Consider the following 25360-nt stretch of genomic DNA (forward strand, 5'->3'; position numbering starts at 1 on the left):
TTAGTCACATAAACCAGGTTGGCCATGATGCAACTGTAAGAAGGTGATTCACAGCAATCAAGGTGACATATATATATATATATATATATATTTGTTTGTCTCATCTGAATCAAAGCTCTCTAAAGAGGGCTTTGGGCCCATGATTATGCTTGTTGTGCATCACTTGAAATGCTCTATGACAGGGATCTTCAACAGGGGGTCTGGAACCCCTAGGGGTCCTGAGAGTCACTGCAGGGGGGCCTCCAAATTATTGTTCATTTTTGAAAAATTTTTCAAAATGTAATCGTCTTAACATGATTCCAACATAATATTAGCAAATATAAATCCCCACTGATGATAGGCTTACTGGCCAATAATGTAGTCACTAATTAATACATGATTTATAAAATCATGCCAACAATTTTAAGGCTATTTGAATGGCTTAGTATTCTATGCAAAAAAAGGTATCTATAAATGCTTTAGGCTGCCCTAAAAGTTATTGTAGGACCAGATTAATATGCAACTTCATTTTATAGAATATATGTAGTAGGGGGTCCCTGATCTGTCTCTATTTCAGTTAAGGGGTCCTTGGCTTAAAAAACGTTGAAGACCACTGCTCTATGAGATTTAGAAACAAACTAAAAACCCTAGAAAAGTCACGCATTTGAAGGTGAAATGTATCAGAGGTTAACAGCAGACTCAACACACAACGCTGAGTTACCAGCAGTGAGCCGTGCAAACCCTGAAATGGCGTACAGAACTGCTACCCTGTTGTGTCTCATGGAAATACAGTGTTCTGTCATTACGGGGGCTCTTTGTGACTCAACCATTTCATATGCAAATGTGGTGCCTCTGCTTTCTTTTGATTCAGCATCCACGTTAGCTGTGGGTTAGAGTAGACTATGTGCAAACAAGGGGCTGTTCAGGTGTAATTGCCTTTCAGGCCTAATTGTCCCGGGCTTTTCTTGCTTTAAGAAGCACCTGCGCGTGGATCAAAGCATTTGATGTGTGTGTCAGCTTCGTTTCAAGTGGGTGTCCTTACAGCACACAGATTGTCAAGTAATTGCCTCTCCAGAAATTTCTATGGCCAGAGTGTTGAGAAAAAGAGCTCACCTTTCATTACAATAGGACATTTAAATGGATAAGTTAGTAAAGATCATGAAAAGGTTTAATAACAGTGTAAGCAGGAGATAGAAAATAAATGACGCCGCTAACAAAACGCATGATCAAAAAGTTATCCATATGTGCAACATATTTCACACATATCCCATTGCACTTGAAATGTCAACTGTCAATTTGGTGGCATTTATAAATAATGAGCAATTTTTCTTTTTCATCTGCTTGCTTTTTGACCATCAGTGTTACTTACAACCTTCAGCATTTTAGTCCTTATAAATTGATACTCATCTGAGGTCAGAGGTCACATGTGTGTCGTCCTCCTGCTTAATAAATCAAGAAACAAGCTGCCAAGTCAATTGGCTAACCAATAAAGCACTCCCTTCAAAGCAGATGCTTGTATTTGCAAAGCATCGGGCGAAGACCTGACGCGCCTGCCTGTCCTGCCCTCCTCCTCCTCCTTGGTGATATCAAAGAAGCATGTGCACATCACAAGGATATTTTTAGACCAATAGTAATCCAGATGTCTAATAAAAATGGAAATGAAAGGTGACTATCTCAAATGTAAACATTAAAGCTTTAATAGTTTTGAACATGTGGGGTTTTTCTTAGAACTTAACACTGTAAAACTTTAGATGACATCTTAGTTCCAACTGTAGAACAACTGAAGAAATACATGTTCAATTCAAAATAATCTTTGATTAATCAGATATTTAATGTGAAACGGCTGCAAAATACTTAACACTTGAGGTGAAAAGAGACCTTGTTATTGTTCTATATTTCATATAGCAAATCTGGAAGTTTCCAAATGCAATGCATAATTATGTTTGGAGGGGAGGGTTCTAGCAGCATGGGGTGTAGAGGTATAAATGGAGCCTGGATACAGTTGGGGCGGACAGAATAACACTGAATCACATCTGTGCAATATAGTTTTTCAGTTTCTTTTGAGCTTTTGCCGCTAAAAAAAAAATCCCCTATCTTTGATTAAAGAGATACTGAAGCAAAGCATTTGCTGCCAGACCAAGAAATGGATACCTGGAAGATCCAGCTCGTTGTTGTGACTTTTTGTGCTTTGGTGCAAACCTACCAGGCACTGTCTTCTAGTGTGGAAGAGGAGAGAGGGTTATCTAAAGACTGGCAGGTGAGCATCCTTGATTTAATGTTCTTATCAGAAATTAGAGAGAATACAACAAGGACATATTTTACATGCACTGTGATTTGATGACAATGTAGGGAATATTTATAAATCAAAAATATATATTCAAATCCTCATTTTCTTATTCATTTCTTAATTTTACTATAATAAGATATCAAATTGTTATGGCTTTTTGTGGCAGGACGAGTCACTGGAGGCAGGTCTGACCCTCCCGATGGCCAGTCTGAAGAAAAGATCTAAAGCCCTCCGCTTCTATGGACTCATGGGGAAACGCTCAGGTGGCGTCTCACCTCATCTCTGCATTAAAAAACACGTTTTGAAAATGGATTCTTTTCTAGTGCTCATTACACTTTATACGTCTGTAGTAATGAATATGAAAAGACCGGTATATGACTTTAAATACATCGTTTACTGTCATTTCTTTTCATCCCTCACAGGTATAAGGAACCCTTTTAAAGTAAATAGACGTAAGTACCTTGATGTCGCTTTCACACTGCAATATGTAATGTAGCAATCCTCTCTTAACTGCAAATATGTCTTTGAAAAAGCATGACCGGCACAATCAGACTGTTGATACATTTATAATAAAAAAAAAAAAAAAGTTTCAATTTAAATAATCAAATCTCACATTTGTAGGAAACAAAGGAGAGATGTTTGTGGGTCTGATGGGTAGAAGCATTTCCAGTGGCAGTAAGCACAAATACCAACACACGTCATCTAACTCCTCTCAAAATATCAAAGCAGCTTTATTGATATTAAAAATATTGAATTGCTAATACACATTTAACAGCCATGATTAAAAGTACAAGGCAAAGACAGTCCCATTAAAACGTCAAGTTAAAATGCTTTTCTGTTTATTACAGAACCGTTAACCAGAATCTTTCCATCTGCGACAACCACTGCCATCGATGTTTCAGAGAAACCACACGACCAAGGTATGATTGGATCAGTAAAAAAACCTGAGGTTGTTTTATTTCTATGTGCATTCTTACAGTGGCATTGTTGTCTGCATTCGTTGTTTTTTTTTATATATATTCTCAGCAAATCAAAATATCTTTATTTCATTATTTGGCAGATTCATCAGCGGAATGGTTCCAAATCCTGTATTGATGGGAGCTAGAAAAAAAAAAAAAAAAAAAAAAAAATACACATTTTTATGATCTATACAATTTTACACCAACCAAAGACGTTAACCATACATCATACTCCTCAAAATACACTCTGCTTACGGTTTCAATTCATGCTAACAATTATTGTATTAAGCCCAAACAAAAACAACTACCATCTTCAGAATGCGCATTTCTTGAATGGAATTAAAAAATAATGCTGTTAGATGTAGGCATGTATTCTTTTTTCTTTTCTTTTTTTGCATGAGCAAAGCAAAACATTCATGTTTTCCACCACACTGGACTGTTAATCATTTAACATTCAAAGCTTAGTACATGTAGGCAACTTTCTTAACAAATAGGACAAAGAGATTCTCTACTATGAATTGTTTGACAATGTTTAAGTCAAGAATCATTGGACTTGGAACGCATGGTGCTTAAAATCTAAATGAAAGTAAAATATTAAAGTAAAAAACAAAGTTTAGTGACAGAAATAAAAAATAAAAAAGGGGGATAAAATCATGAAGGAAAGAATCAACACTGGTCTTTATTGACAGTTGGAAGGTCTAGGCTACTTGTGGCTGGTGAGGCTGGAGTGGAGTTGATTCCGTAGCCTGAGGACCTTAGTGCTTATGTCCCTTTGGGAGGAGTCCATTTTAGTGACCTCGGGTCGATGGTTTTGTTGCTGTTGCCTCGCTTGATCTCCTTCGCTCTCCACTCATCGATCAGGTCCTAGGAGAGGGAGAACAAAGTCACACACCGGGCCGTCAAATACAGTCATTACATTTAGGTGAAGCTGCATTACGGTCATTTTTCAACAGGTAAAAAAAATCCCCACTAGGACTGGGGTATATGGAGGAGGGGGGAACAAAAATAAATAAAAATCATTACAGCATCATCTTGAAATTTGAGGTCCAGTATTTACCAAAACTTTTCCATCCTTAAATGATTTGTTTGACTGGAGGAAAATGTTAATATTTATATTTTAAGTATTTAAGATTGAACCTTTCAGTTAGATGTTCTGTTGTGTTCTAAATTCTGTCAACATGATCTCTTACGCATTGTCAAAATAATATTGTTTAGAGAGATAATAAACTCCAACAGGAAGAAAGAAACACAGACACTACACAGGCCAAAGGGCCGACATCTTACCTGTCGCTTTAACACCAAGTGCTTTCCCTTCCAATACTTCAGCATCTGAAGAGACTGCAGGGTGCTCACTATGTCCACCGGATTGACAGCCGTTTCCTGACTGATCTCTGTGCATCAACAAATATTACACCAGTAAATATGACTTGTGTATGCATGTATGTGTACCTCCTGTTAAAGCCTGTCTTTTCATGTGTTAATAAACCGTTCTCAACCGAGCCAAACGTTGTCATGTCATGAACACATTTTTGTATTTCATCTGAACAAGTGGGAGAGGAAGGCAAGTTGGCAACCTGCTTGGATTCTGTGTTCTCTCACCTTTGATGGAGATCTCCTTGCCCTGGAAATTGTACATGTATCTGAGTAACACTTCCTTCCAGTAGCTACGGTAACTGATGAGGCCCAGGTCAGACAGAGGCCTCTCGGGGGAGCCCACCTTCTCCTCCACTTTGGACAGCAGGTAGCCTAAACAAAGCACACAGGCCAGTATTTAAAAAAAATAATGCATTACAATAAAAATCCATATTTCTGTCTATTCAAACAATATTGATTTAATCCCAAAATCCCAAAATGAATTAAAATTAAAAGAATAAATCTGAGGTAAATAATGTAGTGGCTCATGAAGCTACATACAAACTGCATTATGTGCTTCAGCTAATGCTAGTATCTAATGCAATCTATTGCAACAGTTCCTGGATAAATAGTAGTTAATCTTTTATTAGACATTAACTAAGCAAGAACTGAATCAAGAGTCAACTATTTTTTCCTTCATTTGGCTCAATCTTTTATTTTGAGGTTGTAGTTTTTTAGCGTTCACATATTTTACCGTGGTCTTTTTTTTTTCTAGCATGGAAATACCACATTTTGTGTACTCCTCCTACTGATTAGGCCAGTCAAGACTCATTTGAATCATTTTGGCAAAGTAGACAATTAACAAAATGAGAGAGAAATCGGTGAATATATACATACTGAAGTCAATGAGCATCTTGCCAAAGCCCTGCCTCATGTACTGTGGCATTGTCAGGATACAGGATACGTTGTAGTTAAGGAAGGAATTCTTCTCCTGGAAGTGACAAAGAAAACAAGAAAAAAACATTCCAGTTACTTCTGTATACAAGAATTTAATTTATACAATATGTCATTCTTATATGCTGTATATAGGCAGCATAAATATAAACTTGTCGTTCCTTTTACCTTGGAAAAGTATCCCACTAAATGGCAGCCGGTGTTGTCGGCCTCAGTCATGACGTAGAAGAGAAAGGGCTCCACGTCGTAGTACAGCGTTTTGTGGTCCAAGAAGAGCTTGGCGAGTAAACACAGGTTCTGGCAGTAGATCTGGGGAGAAAATGGCACTTATTAGTAAGATCATGTCACTGTCTGGGATGCTTGCTTTACTAACCAATCTCAAAACATTGACAAAACCAGAGGGAGTAAAGATTTTCAAGTGTGTCCCTACCTTGTTTTTTTTGCCGTCTACTTCAAACACAGATATACCCCCCTTCCTGTACACCTCGTCTCCTGGAGGATGCTTCCACACACACTTGGCCTGAAAAAGACACATAATAAAAACACACAGCAATGTAATTACCTAAGAACTCAGGGAATACAAACACATACGTTAAATAAATATATTTGACAGCCATAATGCCGTGTTGGTAGGCATGATATGAAATATAAATACAATTCCATATGCAAATGTCCGGGGAAGAGAATTGTTTTTTTTAAATCAACTTCAATTCATATTTTCTGTTACAGAGGACCCAGTCTATTTTAACATTCCAGACTTTTTTAACTTAGCTTTTATGAACTATCAGTGAGTTGGTCAGATATCAGACTTTAGACACGTTTTCAAGCAGGAGATATCTCAGGAAGAAAAAAAATCCAATAAAAAAAAAAAAAAATTGCGTAACAATAATGGTGCATCAAAGACTTGGAAGACTTCAGTCATTGACTCTTACCATGTGTCGCCTGAGAATGGTCTGGCTCTTCATGTACTTGAGGCAGAATTCGCAGACATAGAGGCGCCCCAGACGTGCATACTCCTCAGGATAGGGCGAGTGGTACCAGGTGTCCAGCTCGTAGCGGCCAAACAGGATGGTCTTTATCATGTTACTGCCCTCAGTGATCTGGCCCTGGATACGCAGCTTCTCCTGCAGGAGGGAAGTACATAGTGTTACCGCTGGTCTTAGCATCAACCTGTGTGATAAGGTAATTATAGTACACTGAAATATTAACGCAAGAGCAGTCACGCATCGCCAGACCTTCCCCCACAGCAATCCCGGCAGTGGAAGGTCGTGAATATAGACTAACGCAAGAGTGACACTGATGGAGATATGAAACAGGCGTTACCAGATCTTCAGATGCACGGGCCTGGGCTTTTCTGAAGAGCTCCAGGTCATATTCACTGGTGATGTTCTCCAGCAGAGGCTCTCTGGTGTTGCTGTGTGTCTGGCGATGCTCCTGTGGACCAGACAGAGAAATGCAGATGAGACGATGTACCACCCAATATATAAGTATGCCACTTGAGTGGCAGTTGTACTGTAATAGTGACACATGGGGCGAGTGCACAGCAGCAAGTGAACAACTGCCAGCAACGTACCATGTGCTTTTCTTTCTGCTCCTTCTGAAGGCCAGAGCTTCGCCCCTTCCTCATCTCAGACACCTGCTCTTTGTATCTGCTCTGTTTTGATGTCGGTGTCTGAAAATTGGTTAGAAACACATTAACTTTCATGGTAATATCAAACCTACCGGTGTTTCCCCTACCATTGTTTTCAAAACAACCCCCGCCCACACTGAAAGGATGACAAAATTATATAATTAGGCTATATATTCCACACACAAAAAAAGGATGCATAAGATTTTTTCACACATACAGGCAATTCACTTCTCGTTCCTCACCTTAAAAGTTCAATTCATTTTAGGGCTGCAACAACGAAATCAATAAAATCGATAAAATTCGATTACTAAAAAAGTTGGCAACGAATTTAATTATCGAATTATTCAATCTGTTGTCATGTATATATTATGTGCTTTGTCCCATATCAGTTATTGTTGACAAATATAATAGTGTGTGGTATGTATGGTGATGGTAATAATTTAATGAGTAAGTGTGTGTGTGTGTGGGTGTGTGTGTCTGTCTGTGTGTCTGGTCTGTATCTGCTATTTGGGTTACTTACCTTTACACAACTATTAACTAAAACAACAAGTATGTATGTATTGAGTTGATGTAAATTAATGCTTTTTTTTTATCCGATTCATCGATTAATCAAAAAAATAATCGACAGATTAATCAATTCTTAAAATAATCGTTAGTTGCAGCCCTAATTCATTTTAACTTAACGGGCTGGCTACATTTGCACGCGTAACGTATGCGGAGCGGGCGTTCCAACACTACACTTTCACTATAATCAATGAAACTGGTAACAGTGGGCACGAGAGCAGAGCTCTACAAGTTTAAAAATAGGACAGTCGTCTATTTATATTTTTTACACGAGGTGCGTGCGTATTTACAAAAATAGATCATAAAGTCTCATTATTTCTTTTAAATTAAACTGACTGTGAATGAGCGTATTGGCAGTTTCATTTTCAGAGTTTCTGTTTTTATTTCTTGTTTCCCTCACCTGCGTCCTCTGATAACAGCTGACAGTAAATTGACGTTTTCACAGCGCTGTGTCGGCTCCAAAAAAACTGAGCAAACAACAACAATCTCAAAGCAAAAGCTCTCCGTCTCGCCTGTGACTCACACAATCCTACGGCGTGTGTGCATAGCTGGTGTAGCCAGTTAAAACATACATTCTCGGTCCGCATACATTGTTCAACAACTTTTTGGGGGATCACCACCCCCCCTGGAAAAAATCCTAGGGGAAACACTGCTATAACAACTATATTTGTAATTTTCAGTTAATTAGACTATGTGGCGGACCACCTGCAGACTTTCAATTGTGTGGTCCTACATAACATCAATATGCTACCTGTTAGAATTAATTAACGTGATGCCAGCCATTGCAAAAAGAGAGTACCTGGTGACGAGTTGCGTGGCGTGAGTTGTTTTCTTCCTGCCCCTTCACCTCTTCCTCTTGTTTCTCACGGCTGATGGCTTTCACCTGTAACGAAGATGCAACTCAAACTTATTTATTATTATTATTAACTTATTGTACGATACTGCTCTTCTAAATGTTTCTGTTTTTTTGTCTGTAACCATAAGACTATCTACTATAACGGTTACATTTTTTTTTTTTTTTTTTTTTTAAAAACAGTTCTTGACTGTTGTGTCTGACCCTGATATTAAATATCCATGAAAGGTGCTATAGGTAGGATTGCGAAGATCCAGGACTTAGCCAAAAAATTTGAACATCAACAACTTCTCAGTCCTGCTTCATGTAGTTCTACTCAAACACAGGGTCAGTTTCAGCAAATATGACAATAAGAAAGTTAGTTTTATAAGTCTTACCTATTGCACCTTTAATTAAACTTATTTATGTAACTCAATGTTGACACTCCAAAAGACATTATCTATTATCTAAAATATATGTACATATATCATACATATTAGAAGAACTGCATCATGAAGAGAAAAATAAATCATGGAAGATGAAGAACAGGTGTGTTGAGTAGCCAAGCACAACAAAGCTAACAAAAACACAACTAACACTATCATATAATATCAATACAGTGAGATAAACAGTTTTGGCTATCTTCATCATAGCCACTGACAGTAGACAAGCAAGACACTTACCTTGCACTCATCAGCAGAGAGATTGTGGTAAAGAGGGCAACCTGATACAGCAAAATGACGTTCATGTTTTCCTGTAAGGTGACCTGGGCAGATTGAGAAAATGAGGACATTAATATTAATACAATTACATTATGATAGTACAAAATGTCCCTAAATATTAAATCAAAATTCAGTATATTGAAATAAATCAGGGATTCCACTGATGAATCCCTGATTTGTACACAATTTTCACAAGGGCAGGGTTTTTACCGAGTGAATTGCATCCCGGCGTAGGGCATTTCATGTTGAAGTTGTAGGTCTCGTGACAGCGGCGGCGCTTGGGTCGATGGGAGAGGTCCTTATCGGAGTCTCTGCTGGCTTGATCTTTAGCCTGGCTCTCGTCATGGGAAGCATTGGGGCTGGAGATGTCCAGCTCAGATTCAGAAGAGGGAGCATTTCCTGTGGGCGTCAATGGTGGAGATTCATCATGGTCCGCAGTTCGCTTCAAATCCGGAGTATCTAAGGCAAAAGGAGTCAAACCACCACGTTGACTAAACAGCTGAGATGAAGTACACTGTAAAAACGTTATATTGTATTTATAGGATGTTGACCTACCCTGAGAGCTTTGGCTAAGGCGAGTAGAGGCTCTGGTGAGGCGCTGTCTCTTGGGCATGTTCCCATCACTTTCTGAACTATTGGTCTGTTCTCTTTCAGCGGAGGAGTCCGAGTCTTCAGTTCCATCTGAACCACTCCCGACCATATGTCTCTAACAGGAAAAAAACTAAAATGAGAGGCATCCTATACAAATTCCATAATCATGGTAATTAGACATGCCAATAGAGGTCTGTCATACAAAGCACAATTAATGAGAATAGACTGCTAATAACTGTTCATTTGTAATGATTAAAAACAGCATTCCAAAATCTGGGACAACGGGATGCTTGTTTAACAAGACGGGTTTGCCCACTGTTTTATCCAGCTACTCTGTAATGATTATTTGGCCGCAGACAGCTGATAGCTCGCTGTTAGCTGGGCTTGTACCTTAGCAGGCTTAATAGCTATAACTAACGTTTGCGGATAATAACTACTATATTCTACAACAGTTAACTAGTCAAATAACGTAACAGTTGCTAGCCACAGTAGTGGCTACAAGACGAAGCATTTAGTCTGGATAGTACTTCAGCAACCTACTATTATTGTTAGCTTCATGTTAGCTAAGCCCGTTCTCTCAGACAGACTGTGGCACCAAACTGCATTAACAAACCTCGTATCTTAAGATGTAGTATTTAATGTTGCTTTACTTTCTAAGCATATTTACATATTATTGACAAACTACAAAAAATTGTGGTCTTTTGGTAAGTTCGGCATACATATTACCCACAAAGCACCGTTTTATTTCAATAATACCCAAGGTAAAATTTTAGATTTGGTTCAGCTGCTTGTTACCGCCCACCAAGGTGTAACGTTACGTTAATGTTAATTGTCTTACTTTAACGTTAACTAAACATGTTGACAAAAGCAAAATATGACAATTAATACAGTAGAATCAATGATTAAATACTGTTTGATGGACTGAACGTGTGCATAACAAATTCCATGTTTTGGCAACTGTCGAATTATTGAATGGAATATGGTGGAGCATTCTCCCCATCCGGAGAGTGGAGCTAACTTAGCTAGTTAGCTAACGTTACCCTCTTGTGCGACCTACATTTGTTCTTACCTGTCGTCTACGAGGCATTGTCACCTTGATGAGCGGTATTTCTTGCGGGTTTGAAGTCACAAATGGCAAAATTCCCCAAACGTTAGATTAAAAAAGACGAAAGAAAACTATTTATTGATTTTTAAGGCTGAAGTTTATATGTACACAGCGTTGCCTAGGTCTCTCGCGCCACATTCCCGGCACAGACAGAACAGAGAATTGCATTTCCGGTGACAGTGTAAGCCGCCACACCAGCAGGCGTCTTCTTCTTCTTCTTTAGAGTTTAACGGCAGTTGGCATCCAAGTCGTTGCATTACTGCCTCCTATTGACAATTTCTCAATATCTATTTATTCAGACCAATACACTACAATTTCCTAAAAACACAAGTACCTTTCAAAAACGCAAATAGATATTTCCTTCCATTCATAATAACACCACTTTCAAGGACATCTGTAATCCTGAGTTCACCTAAACCTAATTTCCGTAGTCCAGCAAACATAACCCCTCTTTCTCGGACATATTTCCTGCATAACATCAATATATGCTCCACTGTCTCCATTACCTCACATACATTGCACAGGCCAGTCGGATGTTTCCCTAATATAAAAAGTGTACCATTTAATCTACTGTGACCTATTCTCAGTCTACTGACAATTACTTGTTCTTGTTGGTTAAACCCACTGTAACTCATCCTTCCTTGGCCTACCTTAGCCTGAATCATATGAAATTTGCTCCCCTTATTTCCACCATCCCAATACTGTTGCCATTGTCTGGAAATTTCTTCCCACACAATGCTTTTCCCCTCTGACTTTGATAGTTTAGTATTCAGTTCCACAGCACCCTTCTTAACCGCCTCTTTTGCCAATTTATCCACTCGCTCATTACCTGGTATTCCTGCATGAGCAGGAACCCACATGAACACCACATTCACACCTTGATCAACAAACCTTGAATTTGTAAACAAAATTTCATACACAATTTCTTGGTGATTCCTGGCTGATTCTGATTTGAGACTCGACAGCGCTGACACTGAGTCACTACAAATGAGTACATTGCGCATCATCACCTCTTCCACCCATTGTACAGCTAACAAAATACCTAACAATTCAACAGCATACACACTTAAATAGTCTGAGGTTCTCCTACAGACTCCAGTCTGATAACTGGGAATCACCACTGCAGCCCCCGTTGCCCCTGTCAGTAAATCTTTCGATCCATCAGTAAAAACCTGTACATACCCACCATAATTTCTATCTCTATAATCGTAATATTCTTGAACTATGTCAACTATCTTATTCTTGCGCTTAATATTCAGCAACTCCAGGTCTACGCAAGCAATATTCAGCATCCAGGCTGGCATCACAGGCCACAGCAAAATTCAATTTCCTGGACTTTCATCTGCTCTGCTATTTCCTCAACACCAGCAGGTGGCGCCTCTAGTTTCCTTATAATACATCCATGGTAGGTTCACTGTAACTACTTTATAGTAACTACACAGCCACTAGATTCTCGTTTTTGTTGTTGTTGCCTTTTTTCTTATGCAACAGTTACTTTGTATATATTTTTTTGTATGCACCTATCACCAATTCAAATTACACACATGTGTACTTTTTGTGGCAATAAAAACTTTTCTGATTCTGATAAATTTAGCAGCACCTTTATAACTGATTCTGCAATTCTAACTGCATTCAAATTTGCATTATGCTTCTCTATTTAATGCAACGAAATACGACAAAAATATAAAGATCCACAACTAGCTTTTTGTGAAGCTTTCAACCAACAGTGTTCATCGGTGGATGGAGTTTAAATGCTTACATTAATAAGGTTTGTTTCTTAATTACATGGGTGTAGTGGTGTCAAGACACACAGTCTTAATTGCCAGTGTTGAACAACTATTATCCTACCCACCATAGGCTACAACAAAAATGTAACTATGTGTCCACTTTTTGGTGATTAATCCAAACTGATGTATTATAATACATCATCAGTAGTTCCCTTACTTTTCTTGATGACAATATAGAAATTAAATGTAGGTCAGCCTCCTTAAGACATTGGTGAGTTAGTTTTCTAATCACTTAATGTATTTACAAAGACAAAAAAATGAATTACACTAAATCTGAAAAGAACAACACAAATACTAGTACAGTAGAATTAACATCAGGGTTTACTGGTTCAAAATGCTGTTTCTACATTTTCAGATGCCCCAGCCATACTTCTCTGTTTTGTGTCTCCCTGCCCCCACCTTCACCCTCTCAGTCAGCACCCAGTCGGGGGTGGCTGAAGTATTGGAGAACCCCAGAAAGTGCATCTGTTTTCCCGAGAGTTCCACTGACAGACTATTAAGGGCAGGGGAAGGGGCTGTGGCATGAGAGTCTCCCAGCAGCTGCTGATACCAGCTGCTCTATATATAGCCATCAGGGCCTGGCCACTACATTAGAGCACATAGCCCCCAACGAACAAGCCACCCGTTTTAACTTTCTGGCTATCAAAGAAATAAGAAAGTAGTTTCGGTTGTACTACTGCGCAACAATTAGAATGAACAAGCCCAAAATTGTCAGACCCGAGGAAAGGTAAGTGCTGCCGGTCTTTCTTTTAGTAGGCCTACTAATAATGACCAACATGCTCTTTTACTATGATCATATATTTGAAGTATAACAGTTTTTTTTCTGTTTCTGTCTTAACAGCCAGCCAGCACATGCTCTGTGGTTTGACAGAAAGAAATATGTTACCATCAACTTCATGGTTCATAAACCTAAAGACGTCCAGGTTGATATCCAGCCAGATAAAATGATTTTATGGTGAGCTTTAAACGAAGGTGCCATTTTGTTTCTCTGTTTGTGAATTGTCTTTCTTGCTCTCTATCTCTGTCTTGTGTAACACTTAATAAAATGTTGCTAATTGTTTATTTTTTGTTTAACTTAATTGTTCCCTTGACAACCCTGCCCTGTTATTACAACAGCTGCAAAAACGACTCAGATGATGTGATCTACAATGAGCTGCACTTCTATGAAACAGTTCAAATCAATGTAAGGATCTGACTTTTGTTATGATGAATGAATGGAATATAATTATTATTCCAAAATGTTTATTCTGAGATATACAGTCAGTGTGATGTTATATATATATATATATATATATATATATATATATATATATATATATATATATATATATATTATGTGTGTGTGTTTTTATCCTCTCAATACTTTTTTAGGACTCCAGAGAAAGAGTCTATGACCGCACCATCAATATCTTGCTAAGGAAGTTGAAGCCTGATTATGCATGGCCTCAGCTCCAGAAGGATTTAGCTAAGGTATGTGTGTGTGTGTGTGTGTGTGTGTGTTTTGGTCAATTGTATTCTATTGGAAAAGCATGGATTCTATAGAAATGCAAATCAAGTTAAACCACGTGAGGTCCCTCGGTTGAAAAACTTTTGACACACCGTGGCTGCCTCATAATGAACACATACTAAATAAAATAAGAGAAATGGGCTTGACTTCTGATATTTGCAAGTGTACATGACAATTCATCTAAAAGTACTACTAAGTTGTTTGTAGGCAATACTATTAACCCCTATGAATATAAATACCACATTTTGTGTACTCCTCCTACTGATTAGGCCAGTCAAGACTCATTTTAATCATTTTGGCAAAGAAGACAATTAACAAAATGAGAGAGATTTGGTGAATTGGTGAATATATACATACTGAAGTCAATGAGCATCTTGCCAAAGCCCTGCCTCATGTACTGTGGCATTGTCAGGATACAGGATACGTTGTAGTTGAGGAAGGAATTCTTCTCCTGGAAGTGACAAAGAAAACAAGAAAAAAACATTCCAGTTACTTCTGTATACAAGAATTTAATTTATTTTAAAAATATGTCATTCTTATATGCTGTATATAGGCAGCATAAATATAAACTTGTCGTTCCTTTTACCTTGGAAAAGTATCCCACTAAATGGCAGCCGGTGTTGTCGGCCTCAGTCATGACGTAGAAGAGAAAGGGCTCCACGTCGTAGTACAGCGTTTTGTGGTCCAAGAAGAGCTTGGCGAGTAAACACAGGTTCTGGCAGTAGATCTGGGGAGAAAATGGCACTTATTAGTAAGATCATGTCACTGTCTGGGATGCTTTCTTTACTAACCAATCTCAAAACATTGACAAAACCAGAGGGAGTAAAGATTTTCAAGTGTGTCCCTACCTTGTTCTTTTTGCCATCTACTTCAAACACAGATATACCCCCCTTTCTGTACACCTCGTCTCCTGGAGGATGCTTCCACACACACTTGGCCTGAAAAGACACATAATAAAAACACACAGCAATGTAATTACCTAAGAACTCAATTGTATTCTATTGGAAAAGCATGGATTCTATAGAAATGCAAATCAAGTTAAACCACGTGAGGTCCCTCGGTTGAAAAACTTTTGACACACCGTGGCTGCCTCATAATGAACACATAAATAAGAGAAATGGGCTTGACTCCTGATATTTGCAAGTGTACATGACAATTCATCTAAAAGTACTACTAAGTTGTTTGTAGGCAATACTATTAACCCCTATGAATATAAAGCAGGGTGCTGCTGCATCCCCTCTCAACTTTACTTTGGTATCTAACATTTTAAAATGTCTCTTTTTTGCAGCCCAGCTGGATTACTGTAGACTTTGATAACTGGAGGGACTGGGAGCATGAAGAAGACGATGGAAAGGAAGAGTACGAAAGATACATGGATGTGAGTAAATGCAATGAAAATGTTTCAAGAGCAGGAAACTGTGCATGTACTGTACTTTGAAATATTCACATAATTTCTCTGGTTTGGATTTACGTGTGTGTGTTCGGGTTTTCTTTTTCAGATGATTCAAGAAATGGCTTCCAGTAATAAAGTGCAAGCGCCAGATATGGGAGATCTTAGTGATGTAAGTGCAGAGAGTCCTGGTAGTTTGGGGGTTATGTTACAAATGTAATATGACCTATTTCCATTTGATCATTTAAATGTTGACGTGAACCTTCTTCTTTCTCTCCTTGTAGTCTGACTGAGACTCACAGTGCCCTCTCTTCTGTGTTGGAGGTCACTGTAACTTCATAGGATACTCAAGACAATGCTATATGTTTGCTGAAGCTTGTAATATTTGCAGATGATTTTATATGTTATTGTCCAAAATACTGTTCTTATATTTGTGATATTTTCTTATTTATTATCATATCATTGTCCACTGTATGCTGCTGACATATTATTGTCAATTTGAATAAATGTAAATGTATCAAAATGACATATTGTACGTTTAAACATCTCTTCTTGCTGAATGTAAACACCTACAATTACCGCTTATTGCCATGGATGTCACCAAAGGGAAAGAAATGGAGATCTTGGAGATTGTAACTTTCACATAAATTATAGTAAATATTAGCACCTTTATCATCAATGTCCATCTAAGAACTGCACTAGACTACCAAATAGCCACACAGTGCAGACCCAGTGCAGACTTTTTGCCAAAACATATAATATTTATAGTTTAATGTTTTAAAAAAGTATTAGTGATTTCCTAAATCAGCTGGTCACTGTAGTCTTTATCAAACAAACAGGAGGAAATTGTTTATTTGTTGGGAACTGTTTTCAGCGGCGGATTAATCCACATTTGTGCTCTAGAATGCATTTATTATTATCTTATTATTTATGTAGCCTACTTACATGGCCAAGTCTGTTTGCTCCTGCAAAACAAAATTCCACTCAGGGGAAAAAAAGTTAAGATGAAGAAACTGATTGAATAGCTTCACAGTATTGGATTATAGACATGGATGTGTTATAGAATCTAAGAAAACAGTGTTTAAAACAAACAGTAGGGGGCAGCAATACGCTATTGCAGCGTCTTGTCTGCCAAACCAGAAGAAGAAGACAAGTCGAAACCAGCCAAACTCGCTTTAACGAAGTTTGGACCACGCTGCTAGCCGTACTGAATTAACAGCTGTACCCAAGCTTATATAGCTACTGTCTATGTACTCAAGTCAATGCTTGCAATACATTAAATCCTACAGGTAGATTTTCCCCTCAGAAACACTTGAGAATGGCTTTTCAGTGTCAACGAGACTGCTATATGAAAGAGGTATGAAGCTGTTATCAAGTTTACGTTACATTCATTCTCTGCTGAAGTGATTAAGGTTAGCATGGTCAGTTTAACGTTACCTAGCTAGCTAACCCACTGTAACTAACTACTCCAACTTTATTTTAGGGCACTGTACACTTGGTGTTTGTTTAATGTTGTGCTAGCGCAACAGCAGAGTAGCCTAATTTGTATTGCCAGCTAGTATTCGTGTTGTCAACCAAAACCCACTGTCAGTACAGTACAGATATTACTCTTTTAGTTGTTATACAACACTGAAATCCCACAGCACTTCAACTCCTGCATGCCAGTCTCCTACTGGTTCTTCTTACACTGCTGTGAGACGGACGTTTTTCTCCTGCTTTTCCTTTTAGTTTGTTACCTCTGTAGTATCCTGCTGCCCAGCTGAGCTCAAACACGAAGTCAATGGAAAGAAAGAAACTCTCAAGGGATTCAATGTCAAACTCCAAGACACCATCTTGTTCCCTGAGGGAGGCGGCCAAGTAAGCTGCCTTTTAAATAAAAAAATCATACTACTTCAATTTCTACATCAGTGGTCACTGCAAATATGTACACATTCATGCTGCTCTATTGAACATTGTATCAGAAGTAATACTAAGTCCCCAAAAATATCTCATAATTTGCATGTTTTGTGTCAGCCAGATGACCATGGGCTGATTGGAGATGTCCCAGTGTTGAGGGTGACCAGGCAGGGGCCTGAAGCCGTCCACTTTGTGGGCTCACCTCTGGAGGTGGGTCAGGAGGTGCAGGTGCAGGTGGACTGGGAGCGGAGGTTTGACCACATGCAGCAACACTCAGGTGACGAACACTAAACGAATAAGCTCAGGGACCCTGGTATCCTACATTGTTATTACACACTTGTTCTAAGTTACGATTGTTTTCTTCCTGTTTCTTAGGTCAGCATTTGATCACAGCTTTGGCAGATACACTTTTTGGATACAAGACCACATCCTGGTACATCACCATTGCACAGATTCCTTTCCCTGTAACCACAAAAAAACTTGTCTTTAACATCTATTCTGTCGTTTTTTTTTTTTTTTTTCCAGGGAACTGGGGCGTCAGAGAAGCACCATTGAACTGGACACTCCCTTGGTGAAGCCTGCCCAGCTCCAGGCCCTGGAGGAAGCCATAAACGAGAAGATCAGAGTCCATGTCCCTGTCACTGTTCAGCTTCTCTCTATAGATGATCCTGCTGTGGAAAAGGTGCATACACTGAGATAACTGGTGCTCTTACTGTGCGATCACTTCAAACTTTAGATATATATATCTTCTGTTGAATGTGTGTGTGTGTGTGTGTGTGTGTGTGTGTGTGTGTGTGTGTGTGTGTGTGTGTGTGGTGAGGAGTCGAGGGCTGCCAGATGACCATGCAGGGCCAATTCGGATCGTTGATATAGAGGGCGTCGATGCCAACATGTGCTGTGGAACCCATGTGTCTAACCTCAGTCACTTACAGGTTCAACTACACATACACACACACACACATGCAGACACAAGCACTTAGATGTGCATTACTTAACACATTCAAATATCATTTGTAAGATTTCTCTCTATCTGAATGGTAGGTAATAAAGCTACTGGGAACTGAGAAAGGAAAGAAAAACAAAACCAACCTGCTCTTCCTGGCAGGAAACAGAGTATTGAAGTATGCTGAGAAAAGCTACAGCACAGAGCGATCCCTGGTGGCTCTACTGAAGTAAGTTTGAATCCTCAAAACATCACCAATGTGAGTTAAACTCACAAAACAAAAGTGAAAAAATACAAATCCGTTGTCGTTCAACAGAACTGGGCCTGATGACCATGTCGACGCCGTTGACAAGTTGCAGAAGTCTGTTAAGCTACTACAGAAAGTAAGAACATTTCATCAATGATTTCTTCTCTAGATGCGCACTTCCATTTACAACACGGCCCCATTTAGATGAGAATCTTCCCATTTAGACAAGTTCTGTATCAAAGATGTTTGCTGCAACATAACACATTGCACATACGTAGACTGCTTACTGTCATTAAAATGTCTCTCGGGCAGACTAACCTGAGCCTGCTTCGAGACATGGCTGTCCTCATCACTCAGAACTTCAAGAACGACCCCCAGAGAGCAAACTTTTTCAGCTTGCACAAGTAAGAGGCTCTTCTTCAAGTTGAAGGGCTTGTTTGTAGGTGGCAGCATTATATGTTGTCCTGATGTTGAAAACCCCACAGCAATGTCCTAGACATCACATGGGGAACTGGTCAAGTTCATTTATAGAAGTGTGTCTTTTTTTTCTACAGAAAAGAGGGTGACAATGAGTTCATGAATATCATTGCCAATGAAATAAATACTGAGGTAAGATATTGGAAATTAGCGGATACATTTAGTTTCATTTGGTTTTTGTTAAGCCTTGTTTTGTCTGCTCTTAGGAAACTTTGGTTTTCCTGACTGTTGGAGAGGAGAAAGGACCGGGTTTGTTTCTACTGGCTGGACCCAGTGGACGAGTGGCTGACATGGGACCGCGGTAAGAGACACCACTTCATGTCACTTTTTAGTCTCTGCTTTCAAAAAGACAAATGTTAATGTAGGTTGGTACTCTTATGAATCATCTGTGCTCTCCAGGGTGTTAGAGATGCTCCAAGGGAAGGGGGCAGGAAAAAACGGACGTTTCCAAGGCAAAGCCAACAGCCTCGCGCGCAGAGGGGAGGTGGAGGCTTTCCTGCAGCAGCACTGCAAACATCACACCTCAGAGGAAGAATAAATCCAGCAATGGTTCAATACAAATCCAACTTTTTTTTAAATTTTTTTTTTAAATAACTGCATATTTAGAAGCCAATAAGGATAGCTTACCTGACTGTTGTTCATATTTTGTACACATACCAAGAAATTGATAATTTCTGTGAAAAATGGATATAATTTGGACTTCATGCTGTAAATATCTAAATGTTTTAGTGTACATTTTTTCATTCATTTAAAAACAACTGTTAGGTGGCCAGGTTGGCTCAGTGGGTAGAGCGTGCGCACATGTACTGAGAGGTTTATGCCTGGACGCAGAAGTCCAGGGTTCGAATCCGACCTGTGACAGTTTCCTGCATTGTCTTCCCCCTTTCTCACCTAGCTGTCCTGTCAAATTAAAGGTGGAAAAGCCCAAAAAATAATCTTAATAAAACACATCTGTTAGACCTCCAGATTTCCATTCAAGTTATTTTCTTTTATTTTTGTTTTTATTTTAATTAATTTAAAAGATGTGTGAACATGTAATATACAAAAGACAGACACATCTGACATGACTGCTGGTAAAGTTGGCAGGATTACTTTGAGTGACCACAAAAATAGAAACACTTGTACATTGTAATGCAATCAAATACAAGTCCTAATAAATACTCCCTTGGTGACACTTTATAGTAATAATATTTATATTTACCAACAAACAATGATAAGGGTTGATTACAGGACGTTGTATTTGATTGAACTGGACTGTACAGGGGGTTCTAGTTTCTCATCTCTCAGGCAGTGTGATCACAAATCATGCAATATATTGCTCACAGTTTACAGGTGCAGGCAAAGTGTTCATGGTAAAATATGATAATATAGTGCAATTGTGCAAGCATCCCTAAACCCATTTAGACCTTTATAAAATACAATAAAGGCAGTAAAAAATAATAATAAAGATGGCCGGGCCATAGATGTGCCCAGTAAGTATGATCATCCTGTAGACTGTTGTCTTTTCCAGCTCCGCTGCTCCTCCATTGTCGGGTTATTGTAGTGGTTTCACTATCTTCATTGAGATGTAGTTCTGGAAAAGGCAAAGAGAGCAATCAAATCACTGCTTCTCTATATTCTGGAGTACATAAAGCACACTTCACAGCTTCATATTTTTACATCATCAGCTGCCGCATAACCGTAAACATTTGTGTCTATTTGGAAACACTGCATGCACGTTAGGTTATACCAGCTGGACCAAATGAGGTCATAATATAATATGACCGATGCTCTCGGATCCCTCTTGTCTGTCCTTACCGGTAAAGAGTACAACAGGATGGCGAGGAAGAGCACCACTATGATGAGGATGATGAGTCCGATGAAGAGGCACCTGAACCTTTTCCACACAATGAACTTCATGGTCTTACATGGGTTGGTAAACCAAAAGAAGGACGTGTCTGGGCGTCTGATGTTATGGAAAATAAAAATAAAACAGTCTTATTTGTTTGTGTTACCAGCAAAACTGCACTTCTATTTTCTAAATAGCAGTTTGGACATTAGAAATGGATGGCATATGCTTATAGAGATTCATATGTGCAGAATGTAAACTAGGGTATGTTTGACAGGGTGGCTTCTTACTTGGGAGGGTCCAGGTGTGGGTTCATGTTGGGGTCATCCCTGCCTTTTCCTGCAGGTTTCGCATCTGCATCTGCTTCACCTACGATCTCCAGTGTCATCTCCACTTTGCCCTGTAAACAAACAAAAAAAGACAAAAACCGGCAGACATAATGAGCAAGATACAACGTAATAACAATGAGTATATTCAAATGGAGCAGAATCTATTCATCAGGCTACCGCAGGTAACTTAGAAACTGCTTATTAGCTATTAAGCAGTAATGAATATGAAATGCAGCATTTGGTACTAAAACTAAGCAGGTTTCAGTCAACACTGTCCCTGATTCCCATTCAACCCTGTAATTGTTAATTTTCTCAGGCAGCTTGATTTGTATAGCACATTTCAGCTACAGGGCAATTCAAAGTGCTTTACATAAAACATTAAATAGCAGTTAAAAACGATTAAAAAATTAAAAACTAAATACGAGAATAAACGTTACAGTGCAGTATAAGAAATTAAAAACAATAAAAGCAGATAAAATACGAGATTTTAGGCTGCTAGTATGGGACAGTGTATAAACTGTTGGCCTATACACGTAATCCACTCGCAATTCTTGCCGTTCCCAGAACGGGCCAGTCCCACCGGTCTTACTTTTTAATTCTCTTTATATGCTCATATAGATTGTCATACAGTTTCAACAATGCAACTTCAGTATAAGAAATGAACAATTATTTAAAGAAAGGTAACATCAAAAAGAAAGGTCTTCAGCCTTGATTTAAAAGAATAGAGTTGCGGCAGACATGCAGTTTTCTGGGAGCTTATGGGAGTATATGTTTGAACAAGGCCATGTATCTCTGGGTGTACTTTCTATTCATACTTACGCCCAGGACTTTCTTTCCATCCTGTTCAATGGAACAGGGCCACCAGCCTCTGACTGACTGCTGAGCAAACAGAGACTTGGCCTGATCCATCTTGTGTGGAGCTCCTATTTCCAGATCATCCATCATCTTCAGAGCGCACTTCTCTGGGCTCTTGGCAGGAGCAACCAGGTTACGCAGATCCAGCTCCAGGGACCCTGGGATCACAGAGTTAAAACGTCCACAAACAGGTTTTGTAATGGTGGTCTCCAGGTAAATCAGACACTTGAAACAAGTTTTGGTTTAACTTTAAATGGGAATGTCTTACCGAGGTAATCATCCAATGAGAATTTGTCATTATCCCATATCTGAACAATCAGCTTGGGGGGGATCCTAAACTCTGTTTTGTCAAGACTCCAAAAGTGCTCCTGTTAGGAAAAAAAAAAAATTCAATTAGCAAATGGCCTCATTTTTGAATCTGTACAAAATTATGGTGGTCCGTATTTTATTTCAAGCCAATATAGTTCACACAAGCCTCACCTTCTTGGACACGAGGCAGAGCTGTTCAGCAGGCAGGTACTCAAATCCAAAGACAAACCTCCAGTTAAAGTTGCCATCTCCGTCCAGAGACCTGTAATGGACGTCGGTCTTCTGCTTGTCCTCCTCCATGCCTGGCATCCAGCTGGCAAAGGGAACAACAGGTATGAGCATTCATTTGTCCTGTCCCAACAGGTTCCACGGTAACCTACTATACAGAATTGATAATGAATTTGAATCATTCATCAGCCAAACCCTTTGACGTAGATGTCACTCATGTGTTCTCCTGTGATGCTGGTCTCATCTAAAGTCACGTCTGTGGTGTTCCAGATGACAGCGCGCAGGAAATACCTGAACATTCAAAAGGCACAGTGAGCGTTAACTCAGTGGCATGTGATGGGACCAGTGATGTGACTGAACAGCACTTACTTCTTAGGCTTGCGTGGTGTGATGTCAAAGGGAGGTCCAGGGAGGCCGATGCTTTTGGGGAAAATATCTACCCACATCTGTAGCCTTCCCTAAATTAATATAATATATAGTTTTATTTAAAAAAAATAAATAAATTACAAAATAGCTGTGTCAGGGAATCATACAATATGTGTAAGCGGTGACAACTTACCTGAGAGATATTGGGCTGGAAGCTGCTGTAAAGGGTCCTGGTCTCCACATGTTCGGGGACAAGTCCCTGTTTTCTGAGCACGTGCAGGCAGAGGCGTTCTAGGGCCGGACCCATGTGCTCGTGAATTTCCTTGTTGGTCTCTGGATGTGGAAACAAGTTAGCGCTTCATTAAGCTTACATTATAAATGATGCTAACATGCTAAATTGGATGGTTAACACAGTAAACATTAAACCTGCTAACTGCATCATGATAGCATCGTCATTGCTTGCTTATATTATTTTAGCTTGCAAGGAATGCAATTATACAGTGATGGTGGTTGAAGAACTAAGTGGGCCATGGCCTACAGATGAAGCTGCCTATCCAGCCAGTTGGTCCAACCATTTCAGCATAGCCTGAGCAGATACAATGTTGGGGTTAGAATAGTCTATATCCTTGATGTTACACTTCCAGGATTGCTCCGGTGCCACAGGAAATTCTGCCGGATGCATGTATTTTCCGTTTCCTTCTGCTTTCTTTGTGTGGACTATGGTTAACTGCTCCTCCTCTGCAGGGTGAATTGAGACAACTAGATAGACTATCTGTCCAATCTGAGATTTCTCTCGCACAACTATTTTGCAGCAGCTCTGTGCGGAGCTTAGTGCTGCCCATGACGATTCTGATTGGTTTAAAGAAATGCCATTAAACCAGAGCACGTTTTCCTCCCATTCCCAAATGCTATGCGGATTAGCCAGACCCTTTTTCAGCGCGCTTTGGAGGACGGTCTGGCAAAGCGAGACTAGGGTTAGAGTATCTGCTCTTTGCTTGGGTGAAGGTAGGATTCAAAAGACCTCTTAAAGGTACGTTAGCACAAGGCTAGAGAATGGTGTTACCTGTAAGAGGGTTTAGTAGTATTAATAACGGCCAGGGCAGGGCCATAGCACACAATTCTGAACCCTGTACATAGGCATTCTTTATGGGTCCCTCCTATTAATTCGGCTATTAATTCTAGTATCATTGTGGGCCCACCTCATATGGGGGCCCTGAATACTTAGACCCCCCCCACACACACTTTCTGATGCCTCTGATGATGGCACATCCTGATAGCCACTGCCGGGTCTAATGATAGGTCAAAATTGATGTTAAAGTATGTTTTGACAATAGACTGTTAATAATATACAGTCTATGGTCAAAACATACTTTAACATCAATACTGGGCTTCCATAAGGACACTCACCCAACATTTGTCACATTTCACTGAGAATTGATGATTTTAGATTAACTGCAAGCTACTATACCTTGTGCCAATGGTAGGGAATCACACCGGTGGTGGATTGTAACTAAGTACATTTACTCAAGTTCTGTACTTGAGGACAAATGTTGAGGTACTTGTACTTAACTTAAGTCTTTTGTTTTCATGCCAAGTTCTACTTCTATTCCATTACATTTCAGAGAGAAATATAGTACTTTTTACTCCAATACATTATTCTGGCATCTTTGGTTACTAGTTACTTTACAAATTATGATTTTTGCACACAAAACACATGTAGTTTATAAAATACGATGTTTTATTATAAATTAAACTACCCAACAATATAACAGCCTACAAGTCCAGCTGAAATGATTAGACGATTAAACACAGAACTGTTTTAATCGTTTCCAGTTTCTAAAATGCGAGAATTTTACTTACTTTTACTTAAGTAACATTTTCAATACAGGACTTTTACTTGTGACAGAGTATTTTTACAGTGGGGTATTAGTACTTTTACTTTAGTAAAGGATCTGAATACTTCTTCCACCACCAATTCATTTACAGCATTATATTTGAAACCATTGACATTACCAAACTCAGCCAGCGTGTATTGTTTGCCATTGAAGGTGAGTGATGTGCCGTTGTCTTCTGTCCTGGGCTTGGACAGGCCTTTTAGACGAGCCAGGTTATCCAGGATCTCAGAAGGCTTCAGCTGGTCCCGCCACTTGTTGATACCAGAACTGAGACACAAAACAAAAATGAAAGTAAGGATCATTTATGACTGCAAGTTTTTAGGAATA

The 25360-nt window shown here is 39.2% G+C and overlaps 4 protein-coding genes across 8 annotated transcripts in view; 2 read left to right on the forward strand and 2 right to left on the reverse strand.

Annotated features, from left to right (window-relative positions):
* Positions 1 to 2967: 2967 nt before the first annotated feature.
* Positions 2968 to 11171, reverse strand: kat7b (K(lysine) acetyltransferase 7b). Of its 2 annotated transcripts, none has more exons than XM_028567279.1 (14): positions 10941 to 11171; positions 9836 to 9986; positions 9491 to 9739; positions 9242 to 9324; positions 8526 to 8609; positions 7106 to 7204; positions 6856 to 6966; positions 6465 to 6656; positions 5963 to 6052; positions 5701 to 5841; positions 5476 to 5569; positions 4825 to 4971; positions 4510 to 4616; positions 2968 to 4089 (listed from the first exon to the last, which is right to left on the reverse strand). In XM_028567279.1, the coding sequence occupies exons 1-14, from the start codon at positions 10956 to 10958 to the stop codon at positions 3988 to 3990; spliced, it is 1668 nt and encodes a 555-aa protein (XP_028423080.1). In that variant the 5' UTR covers positions 10959 to 11171; the 3' UTR covers positions 2968 to 3987. The 2 variants fall into 2 exon arrangements, with proteins under 2 accessions (XP_028423080.1, XP_028423082.1); XM_028567281.1 differs by lacking the exon at positions 10941 to 11171 and adding an exon at positions 10412 to 10565.
* A 2082-nt stretch (positions 11172 to 13253) lies between these two features.
* ptges3l (prostaglandin E synthase 3 like) lies at positions 13254 to 16186 on the forward strand. The gene is made up of 7 exons (XM_028567510.1): positions 13254 to 13490; positions 13605 to 13718; positions 13880 to 13946; positions 14135 to 14233; positions 15559 to 15648; positions 15770 to 15832; positions 15945 to 16186. Exons 1-7 carry the CDS (start codon positions 13456 to 13458, stop codon positions 15951 to 15953), a joined length of 477 nt encoding a protein of 158 aa, XP_028423311.1. The 5' UTR covers positions 13254 to 13455; the 3' UTR covers positions 15954 to 16186.
* Positions 16187 to 16808: 622 nt separating this feature from the next.
* Positions 16809 to 20029, forward strand: aarsd1 (alanyl-tRNA synthetase domain containing 1). Its single transcript, XM_028567509.1, has 12 exons — positions 16809 to 17017; positions 17389 to 17517; positions 17674 to 17833; positions 17932 to 17989; positions 18082 to 18238; positions 18372 to 18488; positions 18598 to 18728; positions 18816 to 18882; positions 19059 to 19150; positions 19301 to 19355; positions 19430 to 19524; positions 19623 to 20029. The coding sequence occupies exons 1-12, from the start codon at positions 16979 to 16981 to the stop codon at positions 19759 to 19761; spliced, it is 1239 nt and encodes a 412-aa protein (XP_028423310.1). The 5' UTR covers positions 16809 to 16978; the 3' UTR covers positions 19762 to 20029.
* Positions 20030 to 20190: 161 nt separating this feature from the next.
* Positions 20191 to 25360, reverse strand: part of LOC114548507 (myoferlin) — a 29093-nt gene continuing 23923 nt past the window's right edge. For all 4 annotated transcript variants that reach the window (XM_028568488.1, XM_028568485.1, XM_028568486.1 and 1 more), the window contains 10 exons: positions 25152 to 25300; positions 23332 to 23471; positions 23142 to 23230; positions 22968 to 23063; positions 22716 to 22857; positions 22504 to 22603; positions 22200 to 22393; positions 21342 to 21451; positions 21021 to 21168; positions 20191 to 20796 (listed from right to left, as the gene is read on the reverse strand). In XM_028568488.1, the coding sequence (XP_028424289.1) occupies positions 20758 to 20796; positions 21021 to 21168; positions 21342 to 21451; positions 22200 to 22393; positions 22504 to 22603; positions 22716 to 22857; positions 22968 to 23063; positions 23142 to 23230; positions 23332 to 23471; positions 25152 to 25300 (1207 nt within the window). In that variant the 3' untranslated portion in view covers positions 20191 to 20757. The remainder of the gene's footprint in view (positions 20797 to 21020; positions 21169 to 21341; positions 21452 to 22199; positions 22394 to 22503; positions 22604 to 22715; positions 22858 to 22967; positions 23064 to 23141; positions 23231 to 23331; positions 23472 to 25151; positions 25301 to 25360) is intronic.

This window comes from Perca flavescens, chromosome 21, assembly GCF_004354835.1.
Source record: "Perca flavescens isolate YP-PL-M2 chromosome 21, PFLA_1.0, whole genome shotgun sequence".
Classification (NCBI taxonomy): Eukaryota; Metazoa; Chordata; class Actinopteri; order Perciformes; family Percidae; genus Perca; species Perca flavescens.

Bases quoted from the DNA above. Each gene is read 5' to 3' on its own strand.
- kat7b (XM_028567279.1), bottom strand. The intron at 6,967-7,105 runs GTACGTTGCTGG...TCTGGTCCACAG, and splicing joins AGCAGAAAGAAAAGCACATG to GAGCATCGCCAGACACACAG. The intron at 4,090-4,509 runs GTAAGATGTCGG...TCCCTCTCCTAG, and splicing joins ACTTGGTGTTAAAGCGACAG to GACCTGATCGATGAGTGGAG.
- ptges3l (XM_028567510.1), top strand. From the start codon at position 13,456: ATGAACAAGCCCAAAATTGTCAGACCCGAGGAAAG. The intron at 13,491-13,604 runs GTAAGTGCTGCC...CTGTCTTAACAG, and splicing joins ATTGTCAGACCCGAGGAAAG to CCAGCCAGCACATGCTCTGT. The intron at 13,947-14,134 runs GTAAGGATCTGA...ATACTTTTTTAG, and splicing joins ATGAAACAGTTCAAATCAAT to GACTCCAGAGAAAGAGTCTA.
- aarsd1 (XM_028567509.1), top strand. From the start codon at position 16,979: ATGGCTTTTCAGTGTCAACGAGACTGCTATATGAAAGAG. The intron at 17,518-17,673 runs GTAAGCTGCCTT...GTTTTGTGTCAG, and splicing joins TCCCTGAGGGAGGCGGCCAA to CCAGATGACCATGGGCTGAT. The intron at 18,883-19,058 runs GTAAGAACATTT...TCTCTCGGGCAG, and splicing joins CTGTTAAGCTACTACAGAAA to ACTAACCTGAGCCTGCTTCG.